The 23,446-nt window shown below is 39.3% G+C and overlaps 1 protein-coding gene across 4 annotated transcripts in view; it reads left to right on the forward strand.

Annotated features, from left to right (window-relative positions):
• The window catches only part of ppp6r3 (protein phosphatase 6, regulatory subunit 3), a 33,746-nt gene extending 11,338 nt beyond the window's left edge, over window positions 1-22,408 (forward strand). The window contains exons 8-26 of one of the 4 annotated variants that reach the window (XM_086163563.1): window positions 1,785-1,898; window positions 3,858-3,984; window positions 4,482-4,634; window positions 4,831-4,980; window positions 5,808-5,872; window positions 6,032-6,147; window positions 6,774-6,859; window positions 8,590-8,676; window positions 10,370-10,467; window positions 13,819-13,873; window positions 14,408-14,538; window positions 15,041-15,156; window positions 15,376-15,589; window positions 15,724-15,812; window positions 16,105-16,300; window positions 17,117-17,134; window positions 20,511-20,618; window positions 21,833-21,904; window positions 22,009-22,210. In XM_086163563.1, coding sequence (XP_086019689.1) covers window positions 1,785-1,898; window positions 3,858-3,984; window positions 4,482-4,634; window positions 4,831-4,980; window positions 5,808-5,872; window positions 6,032-6,147; window positions 6,774-6,859; window positions 8,590-8,676; window positions 10,370-10,467; window positions 13,819-13,873; window positions 14,408-14,538; window positions 15,041-15,156; window positions 15,376-15,589; window positions 15,724-15,812; window positions 16,105-16,300; window positions 17,117-17,134; window positions 20,511-20,618; window positions 21,833-21,904; window positions 22,009-22,060 — 2,047 coding nt within the window. In that variant the 3' untranslated portion in view covers window positions 22,061-22,210. Of the gene's footprint in view, window positions 1-1,784; window positions 1,899-3,857; window positions 3,985-4,481; window positions 4,635-4,830; window positions 4,981-5,807; window positions 5,873-6,031; window positions 6,148-6,773; window positions 6,860-8,589; window positions 8,677-10,369; window positions 10,468-13,818; window positions 13,874-14,407; window positions 14,539-15,040; window positions 15,157-15,375; window positions 15,590-15,723; window positions 15,813-16,104; window positions 16,301-17,116; window positions 17,135-20,510; window positions 20,619-21,832; window positions 21,905-22,008 lie in introns of all 4 variants that reach the window. The other 3 variants (XM_086163565.1, XM_086163564.1, XM_086163566.1) reach the window with 3 other exon arrangements.
• Window positions 22,409-23,446: the final 1,038 nt, after the last annotated feature.

Genomic DNA, 23,446 nt, shown 5'->3' on the forward strand with positions numbered 1-23,446 from the left:
GTGTTTCTGCCTTGACAAACTCTTAAGTTGATTTCGCAGCAAGTTTAGGATCGTTATCCATTCGCACTTTGAAGCTCCTTCCAAGGAGTTTTATAGAATCCAACACCTGATAGTATCAGAATTGATTCTGCTCAACTCTATCATGACTTAAACTTGCAACATATTGTGTGACAGTTGGTGTGGTATTCTCTCACTCCTGGGCTGTTGCTTTCCTCCTCCACACTTTTACCTTCATAAAATTACATACTTTGACTTCCATTTTTCTTTGACTCACTTGACCAGTAAATCTTTATTTTAATCTTCAATGTTATTAAACGGTTGTAAATTACACTGACTTTTACTAGTGGGTCATAAAATAATCTGTTGATCAGATAGTTAAACTGTGAAACAACTCTTTCCTCCAGGGTTTCCTTGACCTTTTCTGGATTTTGTGAGAGGAGTTTTCTTTACCCAGAATAGAATTCTCCAAATTGTCTACTTGAATTGCCTTTCCTGGTCTCCTAAGTAATCGAATAGTGCTGATGTCACCGGTGCATTTATTCTTAAAAAAAAGAATGCTTTCCAATGATATCTGTGCATTCATTGACTTTTAGCTGTTTCTCTGATGGATGCTTTTTGTTCTGCCATGCACATATAAGTAGTATACATAAGTGCGATAGGCTTATATTTTATGTGCAAGCATATTTTTAAATGATGCTACCTGCTCCTGCGGCAGCTTGAAGCCTGTATCCACTTTATGAAAAGGTAATGAGGAAAATTCCGACAGTTTATAGGTCAATTTCGACCCACAGATACGGATGCTTCTGTTATTTGATACAGTAACAATAGACTGATAGAGTGTACAGATTTAGTTCACAAATAGAGTAATTTCAGAATAGCATGCAAACTTGTGATTTTCCAAAATGTAAGATTTACATACCAGCAACAATATATGACATTGGTTTGAGCTCCTTAGGCAAGTTTCGCACAGTTTTGCTTTTGATATAATGATACTAAGTCATGGAATTCACATTCACAAAAAATTAATTGAATTGAATTTATATGCGATATGCATGCACAGACATTTTTTTGACTTAGGAATTCTTTTGACTCAAATGTTTGAAAAGTAATTTCGATAGCCTTTTCCGTAATCTGTGTGAATGCCAAGCTCTGCTGGGTGTCTCTTATTTGCAGCGCTGCACAGTACTTTGTAGAATATGGTTACTTTGACCAGATGCAGCTGAAATAAAACAAAAGCAAAGCAAAGAAAATAGAATAGAACCGGGATAACCACGGCAATCAGGTCAATACTATAACGCTTGTTGATGAGACAGTTCAATGTATCAGTGCCTCACCCTGTTATTACCACAGGGTTGCACCTTCAACACACAAGCTGCAAAACAGGACTCTTCTGAGACCCACGTGTGGCTAGAATAATACTATTCTCACTCTGTGTGAATGTCGTCAAGCAGCCAACTTCTGTTTTCACCCTGCAAATTACCGTAACTCATTTATGGAAATCAGGCATGGATTAAGTTCTCAATCTAGAATTCTATACTTCTAGGGAAAGTACACTGTTGAACTAAAATTACATTTATTTGTGGTGTCAAAGTGTGAAAAACAGGAAGCAAAAATGTTGATATAAAAGCAGGACCTTCAAACCACAAAGTTATAAAACCTCTTCTGCAGAGGTAACAGTGGTTGCTATTATTGGTCTCGCTGGCTTTGGAGAAGAAACTGACTGCAAACTACTTTTGTGGTGACTGACTGGAGAGATGATGTGTCATGTCTGTTCTTCCCCTCAGGCAAGAGACAGTGGAGCAGCTGCTGTCTAATATCTTCGACAAGGAGAAGAATGAATCTGCGATCGTCAGTGTTATTCAGATCCTTCTCACATTGTTTGAGACAAGGAGACCAGCGTACGTACGGTTACCGCCCTTATTATGTCGATTTTAAGTTAGCATGTGATCCGCAGCAGATGTCAAGCAAGACGGAGAATTTTTGCATACAAAATAATACACTGGGATAAGGATTGGATACATTGGAATTGTTAAATGATGATTTGGGCAAATTCTGCCCAGCATCTCTCTTCATGGTGGTGTTCAGAGAAATTATGAAAGTATCTATAATTCATCAGAAGTCCTGGTTCCTACTGATCATCTGGGGACTTTTAATGCAAATTAGCCACTTGGAAGGTGCTGAGAAGCAGCCATAACAAAGCAAGCAGTCAGACACTTCACTGATCAAAACGCAACCTAAAAATGAAGACATTTACGATCAGATTGTATAGTGCTTCGTTTTTCAGTTTCTTAATGTCATTTATTTGTGGTGTCAACCAGTTTTACCCAGTAACATGCAAATTGCGGTGGTATTGCAGTTACTGATCTTACTATATACTGGAGCTGATTTGCATAGATGCATAGTGACCTCACATATAGGAAACTATAGGTTCTTTGAAAAAAGGAACCTGGTGACAAAGTTTCCAGTTCTTTAATTTTTTTTTAATTTTTTTTTTTTTAACAAAACAGTCTGTATGTTTGAATGTTGAGAATTCTAATAGAGAAGTACAGAGAAGGCCAGTGGGAGCTGCATTGTGTTTTTGTAGACCTAGAAAAAGCATATAACAGGGTGCCAAGAGAGGAGCTCTAATATTGTATGAGGAAGTCTGGAGTGGCAGAGAAGTATGTTAAACTGGTGCAGGACATGTATGCTAGCTGTGAGACAGTGGTACGGTGTGCTTTAGGGGTAACAGAGAAGTTCAAGGTGGAGGTGGGACTCCATCAGGGATCAGCTCTGAGCCTCTTCTTGTATGCAATGGTGATGCACAGGCTGACAGATGAGGTTAGACAGAAATCGCCATGGACCATGATGTTTGCAGATGACATTGTGATCTGTAGTGAGAGCAGAAGACAGGCAGAGGAAAATCTAGAGAGGCGGAGGTATGCTCTGGAAAGGAGAGGAATGAAAGTTAGTCACAGCTAGACAGAATATATGTGTGTGAATGAGAGGAACTCTGGTGGAACGGTGAGGCTACAGGGAGTGGAGATCAAGAAGCTGGAGGATTTCAGGTACTTGGGGTCAACAGTCCAGAGCAACAGAGAGTGTGGAAAAGAGGTGAAAAGACAGGTCCAAGCAGGTTGGAATGGGTGGAGAAAAGTATCAGGGGTACTATGCGATACAGTCCATACAGTGACGCTGTATGGACTAGAAACTGTTACAATGACCAAAAGACAGCAGGCAGAACTAGAGGTTGCAGAGATGAAGATGTTGAGGTTCTTTTTGGGAGTGACCAGGTTGGAGAGGATCAGGAATGAGTCTATCAGAGGAACAGCATATGCTCGATGTTTCGGACAGAAGGTCAGAGAAGCCAGACTGAGATGGTTGGGTCATGTCCAAAGGAGGGATAGAGAATATATTGGTTGATGGATGCTGGAATTGGAGCTACCAGGCAAGAGGTCTGGAGGAAGACCAAAGAGAGGATTTATGGATGTAGTGAGAGAGGATGTGAAGGTAGTTGATGTGAGAGAGGAGGATACAGAGAATAGGGTTAGATGGAGAAAGTTGATTTGCTGTGGCGACCCCTGAAGGGAAAAGCCAAAAGAAGAAGTCTGCATGTTTGAAAATACACTGTTCTTAATGAGAAAAATAGAAAGGGAGAATACCCAGAACTTGTCAAAAACGAGGAAATTCTATCTCGAGGCAAGAAAGTTTACATTCAAAAAGTTGTTTTGCGTGTCTTCCCACACAACTGCTGAAAATGATGGCCTGAATGTAAAGTGAGAAATACTGCATGTAAGAAAAATCTAAAAAAAACGCAACATCTAGTAACCACACTTCTCTCAGCGACTTCCATTAACTCGACGCCATCTCTGTTATAGATTCGAGGGTCATATGGACTGCCCCCCTGGGATGTCACACCCTTCCTTTTCTGTTAACCACAGCATACTGGAAGCTGTGAGACCACGACTTAAAGATTTTCACCAGCTGCTACTGGAACCTCCAAAGGTAATAAACACACCGTTGTAAACTTGTGTTGCATATCGTCTCATTTAAAGTGTTTCAGTCTTAATGGGATACTTCAATTTTTATATAAATTTAAACATTATGGCATCTTAACTTTACTTGGTAGAGGCTAAGTATGTCCACTGTGGTGAGACGCATAAGTGCTCAGGTTAATAGTCCTACTTTGACCACTTAAAACCGCCTAAAGAGCTCAGTGCGCCGTTTCCTGTTTTAAAGCAGCCCTGAGGCTGTGAGACACATTTGGAACTTAAATAAATGATTGATAATATGAAGACCTGAGCATTTTCCATTCAGTGGGATCACTACAGTGGTAAAACAGAACAGCCAGGCTCATCCTCGCATTCCCCAGACAATGCTAATTCATCTTCCAGGCATATTCCGAGGAAGATTCTTACAGACTGGCTTACTTTTGCTTTTAGGGGCAGTACCCTGATACCGCATATGTAATGTATTGACCAGTTTTTGCTTTCTACCAACAGAAAAATACAATGAAGACGACGTGGGGTGTCCTGGATCCCCCTGTGGGCAACACCAGGCTAAATGTGGTCAGATTGGTAGCTAGTCTGTTGCAGAGCAACACACACAGTATCAGCACAGAGCTCATTCACCTCAACACACTGGGAGTCATACTAGTGAGTACTGTGATTCCTTCACCTGAAAAGAAATTTGCCAGTTTATTATGTCAATAACATATTACATCAGAAACATTTGACGCTCAACTGCCCTTTCTCAGTTGTTGCATCATCTGTCTCTCAGTGTTTCTCTCTCATATGTTTCCCATTATATTTACAATTTACCTGTGGATGTTCTTCATCTTTTTCCTCACAGGATATGTATTTCACGTACATCTGGAACAACTTCCTCCACATTCAGGTGGAGATATGCACAGCCATGATTCTGGCTATGCCCCCTGCCCCCACCGACATTCAGCCAGACACAGAACAGGATCATCCCAGAGAGAGCATTCTCATCAAACATGTAAGATTCCAAAAGAACAGCACAGGAGACATTTGTAGTCATTCCTGGTTCTCGCCTTTTTTCCATTGTTCTGGATTGTGACTATTGCAGCTACAGCTGATGAACATATTCTTGTTTAGACTTTCTTGCAGTTTATTTACATCAATGTATTCTTCAGCCTTAACAGAATGCTGAACACCTTCCAAACTCATGCCGCTTTACATTTCAGCATGAAAGGCAGTGTGATTTGTTGCCTTTAAATACACCAAAAGCTGATGGTGCATTCTAAGTTGCAAATGTTATAAAAAAAAAACAAAGTCCTAACCAGTCAAAAAGAATACCCAATTAAAGACTCTACCATTAGTAGGGTATGAATTGTTCCCCACTTCTGAAAGATATTTAATGTAATAACAGAACAAAAGCTGCAAGTCAGCAACCACTCAGTGTTGATTTTGTTTCATTCTGCCTCTTGATGCCGCTGGCTGCTTTCTCATGTGACTGCTATTGCTTGAGATATTACACAAAGTGATGGGGAGCAGGAGATTATGAATTGTTTTGACCAATATTTAAATTTGTTTTATTTATTTATTTGAATATTAAACAGCTCCGTTTTGACCTAGCATTATTCACTCGTGTATCGATAACATAAAGTGAACATTTACAATATTAAGTTTTTCCATTAAACTGGTGTGAGGAGTTTTGGGGAAAATGTTTATGTTTTAGCAAATGTTAAGTTAAAGAGTCCTTGCAACTATTGGACAAATAAAAATGTGGCTATTGCTTTTGCAAAAACGGTATCAATATTGACTTCATGGGGGGGAAAAATGTTTTCATAATTTCTGTTTCAGCTTTTTCAGAAGTGCCAGATTTTACAGAGAATTGTAGAGGCCTGGAGCTCCAATGAGAAAGAACAGTGAGTGTGCTTCTTTCTGATCAAAGCTTGTAATGGAAAAAGTAACATAACTAGGATGCTGGTTTAGTAGATTACACAACAAATTTTGAGATTGTCATTAGTTGATGGACTGTAATGGAAAGTCCCCATGATTATATTGACGATGTTGTGTGTGTTTAGGGCGGAAGGCGGTCGGCGACGAGGCTACATGGGTCACCTCACGAGAATAGCAAACTCAATAGTTCATAACTGTGACAAAGGTCCAAACGGACCGCAGATACAACAGCTCATCTCTGGTAAGAACCGTTCACTGTTTCCATCTAACATGGTCCATTTTGACTGTTGCGTCGCCATACAGGACCGGGCTGAAGATCCACCTCTTGGTAGCACTTCCTCTTTCTGGGTTTTATAAGTTTTGATTTATTTTCTTGCAAAGCTGGCCAGACTTGTCCTTTTAACACAAAGTACTATGGACAGGGGTGATCAGGTGGAGGCACGGCTCAAATAACATTCTATGCTGCTGAGATAAGAGAGGTCACAGTCACCCAAAGTCAAAATCTTCAAAGTTTTATGATATGTTTTTGATGTGTGTATGTTTTTCTCAAAGTAGATGTTTGTACTTTGCGACAGTCATTCAATCAACACATGAACATTTTTACTCTCGTTTAAACGTAGCGGTGAAACTGCTGCGGTGTCATGAATGGTGTGAATGTGATGTCCCAGCCTCAGCACCAGGGATCTGTTTAGTTTACGACTATGTAATATCCCTTGTGACTTGTTCTGAAAATTGTTTTTACACATAGTGCCTGTTTGTATTAAGCCTTGGTAATTTAAGGGTTTGCATTGCATGTATGAATGGGACTTTGTGAAGTTAGATATCTGTAATATGAATGCAGCATGTGTGTGTGTCTGTGTTTAACAGAGCTTTCAGCGGAGGACAAAGAGAAATGGGAGGCCTTTATTTCCGGACAGTTGGCTGAGACAAACAAGAGGAATACTGTTGACCTGGTGAGTTAGTACAAGTTAACATTGTTATCGGGTTGCCATCCTGATGGTTGACTTCCACACCAAGTGCGGGATGCTGAGATGTGTATAACAAATTAATAAGCATCATTAACAAACATTTGATCACGCTCATCTGACTCCTTACCCGGACTAAAGTTAAAATTCCACAATTAAGATTAAAACATTGAAATTTATTTCAGTGTTATTATGTTAACAATCCCTAAGCTAGTTCCTGTGTGAGTGACCGGCTCAGGTTGGAAAATCCCTCACAGCATAATAATCGATCTTTATCCCCAGAAGAAAATTTGACTTTTAAATTGACAGAAACCTCATAACTATTAAAGTGTCTTACCATAGTTATAAATCTACTCTAGCTTTTTTAGATTTTGCTTCAGTTCTTGGATATTTTAGCTACATATAGATGAACGTTTCGTCTCAGCCTGCACATTTCAAGTTCTCACTCTGTTGTTCTTCAGTGGGGCTTCACCATATAGCAAAAAACATTGCAATGCCTTTTTATATAATATACTTAATATTCAAAAGGTTTAACATGATAAGCATTCTTTATTTCAAGTCCTCTTGCTTTTTAATGCTCATTTTCATTCTGTGTTTGTTTTGTAAACTGGATAATTTCAGTGGAGCACATCGGGACCTTTTCAGACTGAAGGTCAAAAAGCCTTCAAGAAATGCAGTTGTAGGGTTATTAAGTAAATATTAGACTTAATACAGGGTTTCTTTTTGATGAAGGCACCTTACTTTGTATGCATATGTTGTGATGTGTTTGTGTATTGCGCAGGTGTACATTGCAGTACTGTCCTTCCTCACATTCTATGGCCTGTGGATGTAATAATAGTTAATAGTTTTTTGCCAGTGTCGCCACTGAAAGTGGGAATAATGTGGAACGCATGATAACTAATCATTTCATCTAGAGTTTGTAACTCCGCCTAATCTATAAGGTTAGCTTGTCTTCTTGTCACTTTAGGTAGAACAATGAATACTGATATATTTTAACATCTTGTCAAAATTAAAATCAGTGGTATTTTTTATACCTAATCATTTAGCAAAGAATTATAACACAAGATGTGGCAAAATATAACTTTCATCTTAAAAAAAGTTATTACTTCTCAAGATGGTGTGACACTCTACCTGAACACCTTTGCAGCATAATGTTTCCTGCCAGTGGAAAGCACACAACATCCTCTGGAACACCAGATTTATGTGCGAGGGATCATGGGATGAGCCCAATTGCTTACATAGTGTCTCGGCCTTCTAACAAGGGAGTCGCGGAAGGTTTGAAGATTGTCTACAAATAAAAATGATATGGATTTTTGTGGTGCACAGCATTAGTGGTGGGAGCGCAGTGATTTACGATGTGGCGTCTTGCATTCTGCAGAACTTACAAAGCACTAAAGGACTTCTTTGTGAGTTAGAGTGAAGTTTAAGATGGCAGGTTTTGTAACCTATACCGCAACAATTTTGACGCTCTTATTCCCTCATGACCCACCACTAGGAAAGAGCAACTCAGGAATTCAAAAAGGATGGGTCATCACAAACCAATAATGGCAAGCTATTCGTCGGCATTTGTCGGCAGTGCTTGTTTTACAAAGGTTGCATATTGAATTGATTCACCAAAGAACCACGATTTACGGCTGAACCCGGCGAGGAGTTTAATTTTCTTTGCTGCGACCTCAAGTAGTTGCTATAATGTTTATGTGTCATTGTATTTTCCCAAGGTGAACACACACCACATTCATTCTTCAAGTGATGATGAGGTAGACTTTAAAGACAGCGGCTTTCATCCCGACTCCTCAATACAACAAGTAAGATCCGTGCAAAAACACACAAACACACAATGCAGACCCATAGCAGCTCTGACCGAGCTGATGTTCAAACATGTTAAACAGGGGCTTCATTTTTTGCCATGTATACTGTTCTTTGCATATAGATGATGGCTAAAGAGACATTAAAACTGTAGTTTAGGACAGAGTTGATCTTGTGAATTAGGGATACTGTGAGTTTAGCAACTATCAGATTGTAAGAAGAACCAAGTCATTTCAACCAGTGCCTCAAAGCAAAACGTCCCACAGTGGTGTTGATGACTGTTGCATGTTAGACCAGAAATACCTCTCTTTATAAAAACATTAATAACTTCAGTTCAAATCTTAACCGGACAAAACTAAAAACATCTTTTAGTATTAAGGGCGGGAACACACTGTTGAAAATAGCCCGTTCAGAAGATCATTTGGAATAGTGACATGACAGAGTGCTGTTAAAGGGAAAACCCTGACCTGCCAAACTTTGTCCTGGCTAATGGCATTGTCTATCATTTGAATGATCTGCAGTTGTCTTACTATGGTGGCGTGTCTCTTCAGATCATTACGCCACAACAGTGGGCCGCTCGACTACAAGATTCACATCAGCAAAAATCTTCCCGGTGTGATGCCACCTCTGATTAATACCATCTGCAAGATAGTGCTGAAAACTGGGAGTCGCCTATGAAAATAATGTTGTTGTTTTTTTTACATTCTGGAATCAAATAATGATTTTACGTTTGAGTTTTAATATGAAAAATGCAAGAAAAGTGCAGAAATTCTCAGCTACTTCAAACCTCACAATTCTCTATCTCTGAGGAACCGTTCTCGGGCCATCAGAGAGATGTAGCCATCCTGAACGGGTGTTGTGACGCATCCTTCACAGCCTTCTAGCCAAGTGGCTGCGGTGTCTGGAACAAACTTCTAAGGCATATTGTGGAAAAGGAACAGCAGCCACATTGATAAACAGCCCTGCACCACACAAATTTCCCCCTTCCTCTTGACTTCGTCTGAGATGTTTCTAATCTCCAGGATTTATGCGGCTCTATTATTGATCCCATCTTAATGAACTACCCCCTTTTAAACAGCATCATAATATTCTGAACATACTCGGAAAAAATGGGTAATTTAACAGGAATCATTACTCTGAGGTTATTTTAGAATGGTTGTGACATCAGGTTTTGAAAAAGAAAGTAAAACTCTGATACAAGAAATCATTGATTTCCTGTGACAAAAATGAACATTTTCAGGCATCAATAAGTTACTGTCTTGTACCCCCCTGCCCCCCACGATCAAGCATCAAACTCTTCAACCTTATTTGGCTATTCAAATGTACTTAATTTACAAGTCTTATTTTTAGACATCTCTATCTGCAATGAACAGCCCTTTTAGCTAAACACATATGAACTATGGGTCTTGCAATATCAACCAACACCTATGTTTTGAGTCAATCTACTTACCCACTAATGTTACGTCATCAAGTAAAGCTGATCCACTGTATTATTCTTTAACTATTGTCAAAGCATTTTGGCATCTGACTGTAAATGCATGTTCATGGTTTATCAGATATTAACCTGTTTACCCTACATGTGAAACTTTCTTTCAACTTTATACTTGCATTTGCTATCTTCTGTACTGGCAAGTAATGAGCTTTGTGTAGAGCCAAGACTATATCATTATCGTTGGTCCTGGGCTTTGCCAGGCCTTTTCTGATTATCAGATGCAACAAATGACGTCCAATTTTATTGAGCAGTTCGGCTTCAATGACGAAGAGTTTGCTGATCAGGACGATGTTGTGGAGTGAGTACTCATCCTGCATGACTGGTATTTCTATTAACAGTGTTGGCGCAGGACACCAAACACAGTGCAAAGTTGGTAGACGCTATGTACAAAACCCCACGTTGTAGTTTTTGTGTCAACTATTTTTACAGTACGGCTCATTATCTGTGCCATCAATACTCAGCGTTACATTACTAAATGGGGAGCAGGCGTATAGAGCATACATTGTTCTATCTTCTGCAGCATTACTTTTGTTATACAATACAGATATAATGCTTCTTTTTGAGGCCTTCATAGCGTTTCATTTTGTATTTTTGCAAAGTGCCCCGCAGCTAAATACGATAATTTCAAATCTTTCATAAGCACTTTACTTGTTCGGGAAACTTGACAGGAAAAAAAGTTGATACACGAGCAGTTTTAAATGCCAGACTTCCCTTCTGCGGCCAATATAACACGTTGCGCTCCAGAAATTAAGAAGCTACACCCACCTTTGCTGTTTTTGGTGTGCTGTCTTTGTTTTCGTTTATGAGGGCTGTTTGGGGGCTTTATCTTACACAAAGATGTGAAATGGTAGAGAGAAATGACTTTCATCATGGTTACATTGTGATTTAAAGCATACTCCTTTCATGAATGCAGGGTTTTGCATTTAGGTAAAAGGGCCCTTTTGATTCTTCATTTCTCATTTAATGTTAAGTTTTTATAAAAAAAAACCCTAATGTCCTTACTCAAAATGTCTTGAGCTGTACCGAGTGCAACCACACTGAAGACCCAAAACTATACGACTGGCATTCGATTCACGCTACTCATTTTGAAAAAATTGCTGATTTTGAATGGAAAGCAATTTAACTTACTTAGGGGTTTAGAATATTATCTCTGGATCCCCTGTTCTTAATCATCATTTTATCAGACCTAGTTTTCAACTTGTCAATTGACACAGTCGAATTGATCGTGAAATATAATACGGATCTACTATGGCTCTAATTAACAGGGTCCTGATCCACTTCCTCATTCTTGCTAAAAATAGTTATGAATGGATCATCTGTGCCAAGGAGAGGTCAAGCTGCAGCCCCTGTTTGTCAGTTTGTGTGTCTGCCAGCAGGATTATGCAAAACCTACTACGCTGATACTTATAAAACTTTGAAGAGCAGAGCATGAATCATGGAGGAGTTCAATCTTTCATGGCCAAACTGATCTTTTGGCAGAATACTGGAACGCTCTAATGCTATTCTATAAGCAAGATCACGTGGAATACATGATTATTTTTTAATGTAGTATAACAGCCCTTGGCAGAGAGATGTGCTCTACATAGTGCCATTCTGCAACAAGCTTCCCGAAACTAGAGTTTGGCAGAACAAGTTTTTGTCTCTATGCTGGTGGGGTTTTTAAGTGCATTGCAGTGGTTTGAACAATTTCATATGAGTCTTCTGTCAAGCACATTTCTACTCAAGCTCAGGAAGGCTTGATATTTAAATATCTAGTAACTTTAGATGATATTTGATTTGAATTAGTCATGCTGCCATTCAATACTCTGAATGTCTTTTGCTCACATGCAGTGTATGGATGTTAATGTTTAAAAGAGAATGAAAATTACTGACCTAACTTTTTGCACAATACAGTTAAAGGATTAAATCCAGCACAATGCTTTCAATTATTTTTGGATATTCACATATTGTTTTGTGAATCAGGTTAACGGTCAACCACCAGAAAATCTTCAGCAATGTTGTCAGAATTTTCATTTAAGTTGGCTATTAAAAACATCAGGACAGGGGTTAATGTTGAAGGAACACACACACACACACACACACACACACACACACACACACACACACACACACACACACACACACACAAAAGATATTTTGAAAATAATAGAATAAAATTTTTTTAAAAATCAGCACCAAAATGAACAGGATGCTAACATGAACACATTATCCGCTGCCTATGTGAGGCCTTAAAACAGGGGAAACAGGTCAGGTGTTCCAGTTATAATGAAGCATGAACTGGAAAATTATATGTAATTAAATGAAAAAATGCTTATATTGTTATGAAAATGGTTGTACTAGTCTCCGGCCACAAACAAAATAATGGGTTAACTGTAGCTGATATTCTTCACAGTACTGATTTTCAAGTAACAGAAGAGAGCGATAACTAACACTTTGAATCTTCAAATTTGGCTTCTAGAATATTAAAAACAAATTACTGGGACTAAACTAAGATAGTTGATCGTTGTTGTTTTAATTTAAAATAAATAGAATAACTTAATGGAATTGCTGCACTCTGTCCAAAGAGGATTAACCTCCCAGTAACTATTAAAATAGGGCTATAAAAAGACATTTTCCAATTGATGTTCTTAATGAGCATTCATCATAGCAATAGAAAATATGTTCTCCTTGCCTACTTTTATCATCAGGATCCATACAGTTGTATTCAGTCTCATTTTACAGTCCATTCAGAGCCATTCAAACTAACTCCAGCTAAATGGAGCCAACTGGTCAAATGACAGCCCCGATTTGACCTACATTATTACTCTCAATGTAACTGAGGTACTTCAGTTACAATGTAACTGAAGTTCCATTGATTTTTCTGTCAATCCAGAAAACTGTAAAATTCATGACATTTGTTTAATAAGATACAGCTAGTTAGAGGAAAATCTAGAGGTGGTAAATCTATTAGTGACTTTATTATTAGTTATTATTGGAATTTGTGTGTGTGTGTGTGTGTGTGTGTGTGTGTGTGTGTGTGTGTGTGTGTGTGTGTGTGTGTGTGTGTGTGTGTGTGTGTGTGTGTGTGTGTGTGTGTGTGTGTGTGTGTGTGTGTGTGTGTGTGTGTGTGTGTGTGTGTGTGTGTGTGTGTGTGTGTGTGTGTGTGTGTGTGTGTGTGTGTGTGTGTGATGTTTAGGTGTGTCAGAGCAAAGAAAACCGCTTCCCCCTGCTTTTACTTTTTGCTGGGTAATGTGGTGGAACTACTTCAGAAATGATAGTAATGTAACTTGTGTCTGACTATGGGTATAGCAACCTCAATTGCAGACTTCACTGAAACCATTTATTATCATAACTTTGAAAACAGAAAAAAAGGGATTATCAAATATGCCCATTTTAGATCTCTTTAAAATTGGTCTCACACTTCAGACCATGTACCATCAGTGATCGGGATACAAAATGTTGCATGCATATAGATTATCATTAGCATTATTAGGTTTTCTTGTTTTTGACTTAATTTTTTTTTCTTAATGAGCCTGGCATGGCGCAATACATGTTGTCTTTGGAGGATAGAAGTTTTACAAATGTGCCAGTGTCTGTCTTGTCTGTTGCCATATGTGTGAATGCCTAACGCGCCTAACTAAACTAATGTCTGTTCTCTTTAACATTGCAGTATTCCCTTTGATAGAATATCAGACATCAATTTTTCACTGAATACAAATGAAAGTGTAAGTATTTTGACTATTTATCTTGAATTCATTTGTCTATAGATGGGATAAAAGTGCATTTCTCATGGAACTAATTCAAGAAATGTTAACGTAAAATTCAAAATTCCTTTGAAGGATGGCAAAAAAGTAAGAACATGAGGAACAGTTTGTTGAAAATGGAGGAAATCGTAAAGAGTATGAAAGAATAAGTGATAAAATTAGCACTTGTGATAATGCCTCTCTTGAGCTCAATCCCTGAAGAAATACTGCCTAAAACCAAAACCCAATTTTGAAACCTGAATAAAAAAAAATATGCAGCTGTTAAAAACAAAGCTTCAACAGTGATCGGTACCAGTGTCAAATACAGGCATATTTCGATCTGCTGTGATTTACCTTGAGATGACGTAAAACAGCCGAAAAAGCAGGTTGGTCCCATCATACAAAGGTGTATGTCGTTTGTCTAGGAATGGCTAAATAGCTTTTGATCCACTTAACTATATGTGTAAAGTGTTTATAGTGTTTCAAGATTTTCTACATCTTTATGTGTTTCCCTAGGCAAATATAGCTCTGTTTGAGGCATGCTGTAAAGAGAAAATACAGCAGTTTGAAGATGCAGGCTCGGATGAGGAGGATATCTGGGATGAAAAAGATGTCACCTTTGCGCCAGAAGCACAGAGACGCCCCAGGTTAGACAAATATGTGTTTATGTACGTGTGAATTATTGATGAGGCATAGCAGGTGCAGAATTACTGTTTTGTCGCATTGATGACAAGCAAGTTGCTTTTTATTGTCCCGTAATTCATCAGTACAGACACATTTGAGATGGGGCTCTGACGGCAATGCTTCAAATTTCAACATTGTGTAATTTGATTTTCATCAGTTCTTGGCGCTCAGCAATAAATAGTATTGAGAAAGTATTTCGTTATTGCCAACTCTTTTCTAATGTAATATAATGTAATTCATTTTTTCTAAAAGTCAATTATTCATACAAAGTGTTTTTTTTCATTCATCCTTTCAAAATCTAATTTTTAAACACTAATCAGATTTTGGTTTATTCATTGGCTATTTGTTGCAAACTGGTTGTAGACCTTTGAGCAACAATTTCAAATTTCTATATATATCCCGGGTATGAAGTGAGGGTTACCTCTTCAAGACACTTTGAAATAACCGTGTGTTTGTCCATCTCAGGAGTTCAGGCAGTACAGACAGTGAGGAGAGCACAGACTCAGAAGAGGAAGATGTGAAAAGAGATACATTTGAAGCTTCAAACCCCAGCACTGATGACAATATGGAGGTTGACACAGGTCGGTGGAATCGCCCGTTACCATTCATTTCCAATGATAAGACAACGAGAAAGGTTTATTCCCTATCAAGATCAATTTTGTATTCTTTGATTCATAATAGTACCAATGAGCTAATGAATATTCTGTCCTAGTTAAGATGATTGTGAATGTGTTTTTGGTTTGATTGACACTCAGACTTGGTTTTTCATCCAGCCTGTAATCTGTTTTGTAATTTTGCAGGACCAGTGTGGGCAGCCACTTTTGATGACATCCCAATGGACACTGGTACCTCCACGACCCCGGCCTCCAGCCCCAGCAACCCCGCTGCCCCCTCGTCTTTGTCTCCCGCTTCCTCTTCCACAGAAGTCCTCCCCGAGGCAGCGTGGAGCTCTCCTCCTGCCACCTCAAACTCTGAAACTGGCTGGGCTGATTTTTCAAACTTCCCAGTTGTCAGGTAGGACATCCGCCCAACTGCCCGCCTCAGTTTCTTCCAGGCGACATGCATTTAAATCCAAGCATCAGTTTATTTGACTGCCAGTTGCTATAAATAAGGGGAAATTATTTCTCATGGAGTTTATTCTCTTTTAGTCCCAAAGACCCACTGAGGTGCAATTCTCCCGTTGCCATGGAAACCAGCATAGACCCTCTGGGGGTCAATGCACCCATGCAGTCAGAGGGTGAGGTGTTTTTTTTCCACACATGCAATCAGACCTTGTAACGTTAAACAACACACACACACACACAAGGCTCACAAGAGGTATTTCAGTGTTTTTGTGCTCCAAATGCTCTGCGTCAATGCTCTTAGCATGTAAAAGTTCAGATTAGCGTAGATATTGCCATGTGTATGATCTCATTCGGGTTGCATAAACAGGCTCACTGAAGGGTGTGAGTATACCTCCTGTCAGGGCAAATGTGAGGACGACAATGCCTTTCAGGTCTGACTTTGTTTGGGCTTGTTTTTCTCTTCAGATTGCGATGGCTGGTTGGGCACCAGTGTGTCTTCTCCTTCTTCTACCTCCGCTAAAGATTTTGGGAAATCCAAAGCAGAGGAGGAAATGGCCTGTAATGAACAGCGCAGTATCACAGAGACGGTCATCAACGGCTCTATGAAAGAAACTGTCAGCCTTACTGTGGACGCCAAGACTGAGACTGCCGTCTTCAAGAGGTTAGCCACACATATCACGACGGTCTGACGGTCGTATAACTTTAAATGAACGTTTTTTGCCTCAAGCAAAGGTGTTTTCAGGTGTTGCCTCATTATCTTATTCATGTCTGTGTTCCAATAGAATGGTCATGTACTTGACCTGTTTAAGCCACCAATAGATGGAACTCAGCCATTTTAAGTTGTTTTTCTTAATATAGTTGAGTTAGATGACAGCAAATCTTGAATTCAAGACATCAGTTTTCTTTCACATTCAAATAGCTAAATGAAACTCTTGCCTTTTGGAGGCATTTTACCCTGATTCAGCTATTTGTTGGCATTCTTTAAGTACTTATACAACAAAATTACAAATCCCTCTTTTTTTTGAGGAAATTATTCCATTGTATTATTGATACTGACGGCCTGACAGGGCACATGGACGAGGACGTGGTTTTTATCATAGTCAACACAACACCCTTGGAGTTTTGCAGGAAACTAAGGTTGCATCTCCCTCCCTCCCTCACTACTGAAGTGAATGTTGATGTATTCTAACCAAATATTTAAGAATCCCCCGCCCCAAACTTCTCATATGGCACTAGCCAAATACTTTCAAAATCCCATATTCTGACATTGACTTGTTTTTCCATACACGGCCCCAACAGTGAATTGTGAATTATATAGTTGATTGTCCTCTGTCCCTGTTTTCTCTCCTCTCATTGATACTGTATTATATACTGTCTGTCTTGGTAAATAACATTTCCAATGAACTGAGCAACACTTACAACCTGAGCTTCCCCTCCTCTCTCTCTTGCTGTGCGTTGTGGGTGTGGTCTTCTTCAGAGTGTTGAAATCTTATCGGTATGTACAGCCAATCAGAGATCAGCCTGCAGCCGTGATGTAGTCTTTTTGTCACGTCAACCACCAACTTTTCTTTCCCAGTTTTGCTCTTCTTTGGTTTCAGCTTCTTGTTTGTTTATTTCATTATCTCCATTCTGCATGTTTTTCTACCAAAGGTCTTGTCCAAGTGCAGTTTTTTTCTTTAATTTATTGAAATTTTAAATGCCCATTATTTTGAAAAGGGTGAAGAAATGTCTGACCAAAAAAACTTGTCCATCTAAAATGCGTAAAATACATTTTCTCTACTCCTAAAAGTAGATTTGTTTATAGCATTAGCCACCTCTCTAAAGTTGTAATAACAACTTAAATGCACTAATTCAAAGACGTTGGAGCACACAATGTGTCATTATTCAATGTTTTGGAATGACTTGCCATGTTATTTTATTGACACAACAAACAAATTGCCTTTTTTTTTTTTTTTTTTTTTCCCCAAAATAATTTCCTTTCCAATTGATAAGTTTACTTTAGCACAGACCCTCAAACATTGTGGGATGGTCTCCCAGACCCATATTAGTCCTGCTCCAGAGTAATTTGTATTGAAATGGAGACTCTAAATGCTAATTTCAATTTACCTCAGGAAAGGACCTAACCGGCCCTGGACCTGGCAACCAGACAAGTCTTCCAATTTCATTTCACTCTGCAGCTTTCACTCATCCTTCTTTGAGAGCGAAAATGCCCTGAGTGACGTCAGATGCTTTTCGAAGGCATTTAAGACCAGAAGATTGGCTGCTGTGGCTGTCCAAGTGCATTGAATGACCTTGAAGTTATAGGACTTCAAAAAAAAAAAATGAAGTTATGCTACAAATGTTTTGCTGAAAAACATTTTTTTCTTGACTTTTGATGGATTTTTAATATTAGTGTTCCCTCTACCTCCATTTCTCTGAGTCTCAGCTCATTCTCTGAATGAATATATTAATCAGTCTTGGCCTTGTTTTGGTCGGATCTTCGTACATCCAGTTGTGTGCACAGTTGTGCACACTTGGTCTGCTGCCTTTGGCAACTCATGTCAGAGATCTTAAAGCAAATGACCAGATAAATTTACATGTCATTTTGATCTGGCAAAGCCAGTCTAATTGGGTTGTTTTGTGTGATCTCGTAGATTGATATGGTTGGGCACAGACTGCACCCTAATCAAGAAAACTCAAGGAACATTGGGTCTCATGCAAGGGCTGTTTGTATAGCACTTGATTTCGTCCAGTTATCTCATAAAAAAATCTCATAAGTTCTGTCCTTTCACACCAGCAACTTAGAAGCAATCTGTTTGTCTCCATAGCATGAACATCTCGTGGACTGATAGAGCATGTCCAATAAGACATTTTTGAAAAGTTGCAATTTTGAAGTCATGGTGGTGAAAAGGTAATCCATTATCATGATGTAGATATAAATTCCCAAATGACCCTATGGCCTAATGTCAGATGAATATGTGAATTTTAATAGGTGATCATAGCAGATCACTGGTTAGCATCAGGCTTCAGGTTACCACAGTCTGAACCTTACATTAATCTTGCCGTAGCTGCCATTTACTTAGTCGTGGATTGGATCCAGCTCCACCACATCTCCAAACATCTCCATCTCCACGCCAACCAAACCCACCCCTCAATTCAGTTATACGTCATAGCAGCATGCTCACAGACGAACATTTTTCCCATTCACTGCCTTTGGGAGAACCTTTGATTCTCCTCTTTATGCTTCTAAACATTGAACTAGTGTTTCTGTTGTTGGTGCCTCCTAAGAGCAGAACACTGAACCTTAAATGATTTTATGGGAGAGACAGAAAAGCGAATGTTACCATGAATTAATGGAGAAAGGCTTCCATTTACAATGTGGGGAACAGCATTCATCCAGTGTGATACATGAATAAGATCAACGTCATGGAAATAAGAGAAATTTGCTTGTTCATATTTCAGGTGATGAATAGAATGGTGTTCTTGTAGGAGACCTAATCTTTATTAAGAAACACCGGGAATGTATTCATTCACCGAAACAATATCAGTGACTGTCTATTCCAAATTCATATGATTTTGCAAAGTGTTTGTTTTTAGCAGATAAACTGCACTGGGGACACTTCTGTGAATTTCCTCAAAAATGTCAAGATAAAATATAATTGTCAGCAGTCATTGGTTTCTCCATAACATTTATATATTTGTTGCAGCCTGCGACACATAATAGCGATATGCGGCTCCAAATAGAAAACTGATATCTACCAGATAGCAATTTTCTATATTTGGAGTTGCAGGCCTGCTGCTTTCACCCACGGTTGTTTGTTTGTATGAAATGTTCCCTGCGTGCAGCAGTGATCAGCCGCAAGATATCAGTGTAGCTTTACACATATTAAGGAGCAGACACTGTCTATTTGGCCAGAATTTTCTATTTCTCAGCAGCTGAGCCTCTTGAATAGCCCAATAATCATTTAAGTTGCATTTTTAATGCCAGAGTCCTTCCGATACGATAAAGTACCATCTTCTGTTTTGTACTGCTCGCCGATGTTCTGTTAGTATCTGTGGCCTGAGGTTTGCGATGACACTCATAGGTGACAAAAATAGACCCAATGTTTGTTTAAGAAATAGACCCAAGTCACACATTTGTGATTTTGCCAAGGCCTTGATAGCGATCGCATTTGAAATAAATGTCACCAACCCAACTATGCGCAACTACAAGTACTTTAGAGATGTGTGGGAAATACACATTAGAATGACCTATTTTATTTAGTTAATATTTAGTTTTCAACACAAAGTAGCAATGAAGATCGGTGCATCCATATATACACATATATAATAGAACACTGAGTAAAAAAAAAAAAAATTGACTTTATGATTATGATCAGGCTACTTTATTGTATTCTTAGCAGGCTTTCATTTGCTCCCTCCCCTTCGAGCCCGGTAATTTGGTACATGATGCTGGCAGTTGTTGTGTGGCACCTCCAGTTTTTCTGTTTGAGTGCTTTGATTAAGGTCTCATGAAGATTATTGGTGGTTCTCTGAGACAAAGCAAGACTACGGCTGGTCCATGCAATTTTGGTCTAATCTGTGTTCAAATCAGTTCTTAGGCCTACTTGCCGGCTGCTGGCAAGTTGAAATTGAACAACAGTGCTCTAGCTAAACATGTCAAAACATTTGACTTTCTCCATTTGCTGTACATTTTGATGTTTACTCAGAATACTGTTATCCATGGTTCCCCATTTCAACACCTCCATCCTTTGTTTTTCTGTGTGCCGTCTTCCCCGTTTAGCATGAATCACTGTTTTACATGTCTCTGTGTTCTTTGTGTCTGTGAGTAATGTTTGGGTACAAATCACTCCATACTTTTATTAATGTATATTTGTGTTTGTCTGTTCCAGTGATGAAGAGAAGAGTGGTACTTTGGAAGCATTCTCAGTAGGAGAGTGTCATGATTTGGAGAGAACAGGCATCAACAGTTCAGCTGCAGCCTGCTGTCCCAAAACAGGGTCAGACATAACACTCACATGACTTGTGTGGCAAACCATGTGTTCGGCGGTCACGTCACTTTGAATTGTGCAGGGGCAAGTGTCTGTGCTACAACTTAGAGGAAATACTGCTCCGCATAATGATTAGCACATCACAGATCCTGTTAATGTATATTAAATCATTGTGGTATTTGTATGGAGGGTAGGCCTAGCCTATACTTTGAAAACTGTTCATATCTGGACTGTAATCAAACCGTTTCATAGAATCCTATGAGAGCCTCTTATATACCTCCATGGATGTGCTTTTGATTTGTTCAGTTTTTAACACGGATGCAATCTTCATTGTAACATAAACTGTAATGCATCAGAAGTGGAAAGATGATTTGTTTATAAGGTGACTAGTCAATGTTTTCAGTATAGTCAAAGATTCCAAACATTCTGCTATCAATATTTATACATAACTTGAATATGTCATAATGGACAGTTATTTATTGCTATTTATTTATGAATGTTAAATGTATCATTTGAAAATTGGGAAATACGGAGCATTTTCATCATTTCTTCAGTCATGTCAGATGGAGGACTTAGCATAGTCTGTGCACTGGTGGGCACAGGTGGTGCCGTAGTGGTGTGGACATCAGCGTGCCGCCTCCCAACACGACTAAATGGAGTTTGACTACTCATGGACTAGTTAAATATCCGCAATATTATTGCTAAGCAGTTTTACTCGTGCTGTTAAGCACTTTTGGAGGTTTCATTGCCTCCAATGTTCTGTGGCTTTAGGGCCTAATTCCAATCACGAATGATCTTATAGATAATTTTGTCCTAACAAAACCTGTCCACTTCATATTCATATTTGTATTGGATTTTCAAAGTAATTCACTTTGCATTGATTTGACCACCAGGTTTATCAATTTGTGAACTCACCGGGATGATTTGATTTGATTTGATAGGCATGTTTATTCAATCTGTGTGCTTTCAATTTCAGTAAATATATTCAGTAAAAAAAATTCTGAACGCCCACCCAGTACGCGTTATCCGAAATGTTGCCGGAGATTTGCTCAGTGCATCAATGTACTAATACAAAGACCTGTTTGTGCCGACATGTGACATTGACGTTTAAGATTTTACTTTTAGAAAGATTAAAATAGCCTCAGTGGTGTTTCACACTGGACCATTACCGCCACAGTGCTAATCGGCTAACTCATTCCCTCTGTCCTCCGTGTGTCCCGCAGTGACAAGTGTCGGCCCACTGTGGAGCTTCCCAACGGTCCGCCAGAGGAAGTGTCAGCCATACAGGAGCCAAAGTGAGTTTGACTGTCCCAACGTTGCGGACTCTGCTCGATCTTAAAATGAGCTCCTTGATTTTACGTGCGTTTGAGAATGACCTCCGCCGCGCTCGTCTCCTCAGATTGGACCAGTGTGCTGTGTCCTCCGAGCCTGCTGTAAACGGGCCAGCGTGAGGGTTGCCTTGTGCCAGCTAATGGCCAACCTGCTCTGCCATTCAGGGGCCTCCTCCTGGCCAGTCAGAAGACGCCACTGCTCAGACCTGTACCAATCACACGACCCCACTAGGACCAGCAATATTCCCATCGGCTCATCACTGACAGATGGACAGGTGTACAGACAGAACTGAAAAGCTAACGAGAGACATACTCAAATGGATAAAGAATAATTTTTTTCTGCAATTGTTTATACTTTTGTTCTTATGAGGTGATCTGCAACTGATATCTTGCCACTCAAAATTAATAGTAATGTTGCTATAGTTCAAGAAATGATTGTATGAATAAAATATTTTATAAAAAGAAAAATGTATACAGAAAGATAAGATGAATTAAGCCTAAAACAGGGACTGGTCCATCGGTGCCCCGATCGATCGCTAAGATGTCACCACTGGCTGATTCTGTTACCTCTTCAACAGACACTTAACACCAGTTGCTCTCAAAAAGGCTCAAGCACCAATGATCCCTTGCTCTTGAGCGAAGCGGCTCGAGAATTGGAATACGATTTAATAACTAGACTTCAAAGTTTTACTGTGCTGTAGGTATTTTTGTATTTTTCTGCTTTAAAGATTTGACAGGCGTTTTTCCAAATAATTTAATTTTAGTTTTTATTTATTAAGAGAGTAAGCTCACGGTTAGTGTTCTGTTATGTAGGGGGCAGTACCAAAACATAAGCTCCACCTCAAGCAGGCTGCATTGGTGTTAACTGGGTCCAAGTAAAGTCATGTACCTCGGCAAGGATTAGCGGCGCCGATACAGTTGCGTCCAGTGAATAAGATTTGAACGCGTTCAAAGCAACTGCACATGAAGAAATTCACCTGCACCTCGGTAACAGGGGTTACAGTGCAGGTACAAAGAGTGAAAGACAACATGAGTCAAGATAATGCTCAGAACAAGGTCTGTATCACATAGAGATAACTGAAAATTTGACCCTAAATAAAAGTCTTAATTAGTAGTATTAACTAAAAGTGTAGTCTTATGCAGCCACCCAGAGACTTCCTGTCCTTCGGTGACTGACGTATTGTTATAGCTCTCGATTCACATCAGATCTTTTCTCCTCGTTATTAAGTGTCATGGGAGTCAGACTAATGGTATCGCTGCGACTTGCGGAATTATAGCTGACGTCATCACTAACTTCAGTATCTGTTCTTAATGGATATTAAATGCATAATCATAAAACACTTTGCAGCTGTAATTGTGGTGAAAGCATCGTGATTTTAAAAGGTGGCCATTGGGGGTTTGTTCCTCGTTCCTATCTCAGACCTCTATCCTAAAAGGCAGCAGGTTTAGTCCTCCGTGCTGCCGGAGAAACGGAAATGATTCCTCGCGTGTTCGGGGTAGCTAGCA

Source organism: Fistularia commersonii, chromosome 17 (assembly GCF_037954325.1).
Source record: "Fistularia commersonii isolate RoL2024-O1a breed Wild chromosome 17, RoL_Fcom_v1.0, whole genome shotgun sequence".
In the NCBI taxonomy this organism is placed as follows: Eukaryota; Metazoa; Chordata; class Actinopteri; order Syngnathiformes; family Fistulariidae; genus Fistularia; species Fistularia commersonii.